At 57.2% G+C, this 1,647-nt stretch overlaps 1 protein-coding gene across 1 annotated transcript in view; it reads left to right on the top strand.

The window, feature by feature from the left end:
• The window catches only part of CNGB3 (cyclic nucleotide gated channel beta 3), a 108,604-nt gene that overhangs the window by 55,348 nt on the left and 51,609 nt on the right, over positions 1–1,647 (top strand). The window contains exons 4-5 of the mRNA XM_015565628.1: positions 163–314; positions 1,505–1,644. Of these exons, the coding sequence (XP_015421114.1) occupies positions 163–314; positions 1,505–1,644 (292 nt within the window). The remainder of the gene's footprint in view (positions 1–162; positions 315–1,504; positions 1,645–1,647) is intronic.

The raw sequence follows: 1,647 nt of genomic DNA, 5'->3' as shown, positions 1-1,647 counted from the left end.
CATCTGTTTGCACCTGCCCTGTCTCCATTAGCTTCATGCTTGGGTTTTCCAGTCCTTCTATTCAGTTACAGATTGGGCATACAGGAAGGGGAGGAGACACCACCAGCCCCTGTACAGATCTTCTCTTGAACCCTTCTCTGTCGCTGTTTTTCCCTCATTTAGTCCAAAAAGCAAACCACCTGGAGCCCCTCCTGTAAGTGAGTGTGCGACAGCCCAGCTGCGAGGCCTGGTGAGAAGGCTGTGGCCCAGGACCACCCTCTGCGGGAGGCGGCTGGCAGAGGGAGGCCTGTCCTCTGAGGCCAGCCCCCTAGCCGGTAAGCCCTGGTCCTCAGGCCTGGGAGGAGGTCATGGGGGATGCGCATGTTGCAAGCATCTTAGTCTGGGTCCCTCCGAAAGCAGACCCGCAATGACTTCCAATAGTTGACCTCTAGGGTGACCCAGGGAGGTGAGAGCAGGCAGGAGACAGACCAGGAGCTGAGCCAATGAGGGTGCGCTAATGAGAGGGTTACCGGGGCCAGCTGTAACCTATGGGTCACACAGAGGACTTACCTGAGGAGGATGGAGCTGGGGTCCTTCGCCAACGGAGACTTGCAGTGGGACATGTAATTGCTGCCCCGCCCTGCAGGCCACCGGGAGGAATCCTCCAGCCCAGACCAGTGTCCTCGCCCCACAGACGCGCAGGCCGGCAACAGCCTCGCTGTAGCAAGTGTTACTGTAAATGCTCAGAGAACACCGTCATGTCAGAAACTGAGCACACACCCAGCAGGCCATCGACAAACTGATCCCGTGATCCCGGGAGGCGGGGGACCATGGTCAGCCTTCCTAATGATTCCAGAAATGTGCCTGCGGACACTCAGGCAAGCCATCAAGGAGAGCACCACGCCCTCACCTCGGTGCCAGGTCTGTGCGCAGAGAGGACGGGGAGAGCGTGGTTGTGCGGTGGCAGTTAGATCAGTCAGATTGTTAGCTCCCAGGACGAAGCCAGGTTCCCCGCGCTTCTGTGCTGGAAGGTTGCATCGTATCATGGTTTCTTAAAGGGAAGAGGCTAGCATACAGCACCACTGGAATTCGGTAAATGTGCAGAAAGGGATATTTTGAACTTTATTTGTCCATCACTTGAAGGACACGTGCGGGACTGCGGAAGCCGGAACGAACACCTGAGGGATGGCGTGCATGCGTGATGTTCCTTTTCTGTTTAATCCAAGCTCTGCCTGTTTACGCTCCAAAACATAGAGAACCAACCACGCTTGCGTTCTAAGTATCCCGCCTGGGACAGCTCCGGGCAATCCATTCATGAGCTTGAAACCTGCTGCTCATTTCTAAACTCCAGTGTTTTCAGTACCTGGATCCTTCATGAACGTCACCATTGTAAATGTCACACACTGCCTCCTCGACCTGTATTGGGAGGGGGAAGTTCTGGAATGTTCTGATTTCAAGAAAGCCAAGCTTTCTGCTCAGGAAGCTAAGGTAACCTCCTAACGCTTCGCCTTTTTTCCCTACGAAGCCCAGCCCACAGCGGTGCGGTGCGCGCAGGGCCATCGCGGCCCCACGCCGCAGGAGCGAGTCCGGCTCCCCAGCAGCATCGGCTCCTGCACAGGTGCCTCCTCCCGGGGCCCGCCCCAGCAGGAGCCCCGGGCCGGCCAGGTG

Source organism: Myotis davidii, unplaced genomic scaffold, assembly GCF_000327345.1.
Source record: "Myotis davidii unplaced genomic scaffold, ASM32734v1 scaffold272, whole genome shotgun sequence".
NCBI lineage: Eukaryota > Metazoa > Chordata > Mammalia > Chiroptera > Vespertilionidae > Myotis > Myotis davidii.
This window is presented reverse-complemented; position numbering and strand designations above follow the sequence as displayed.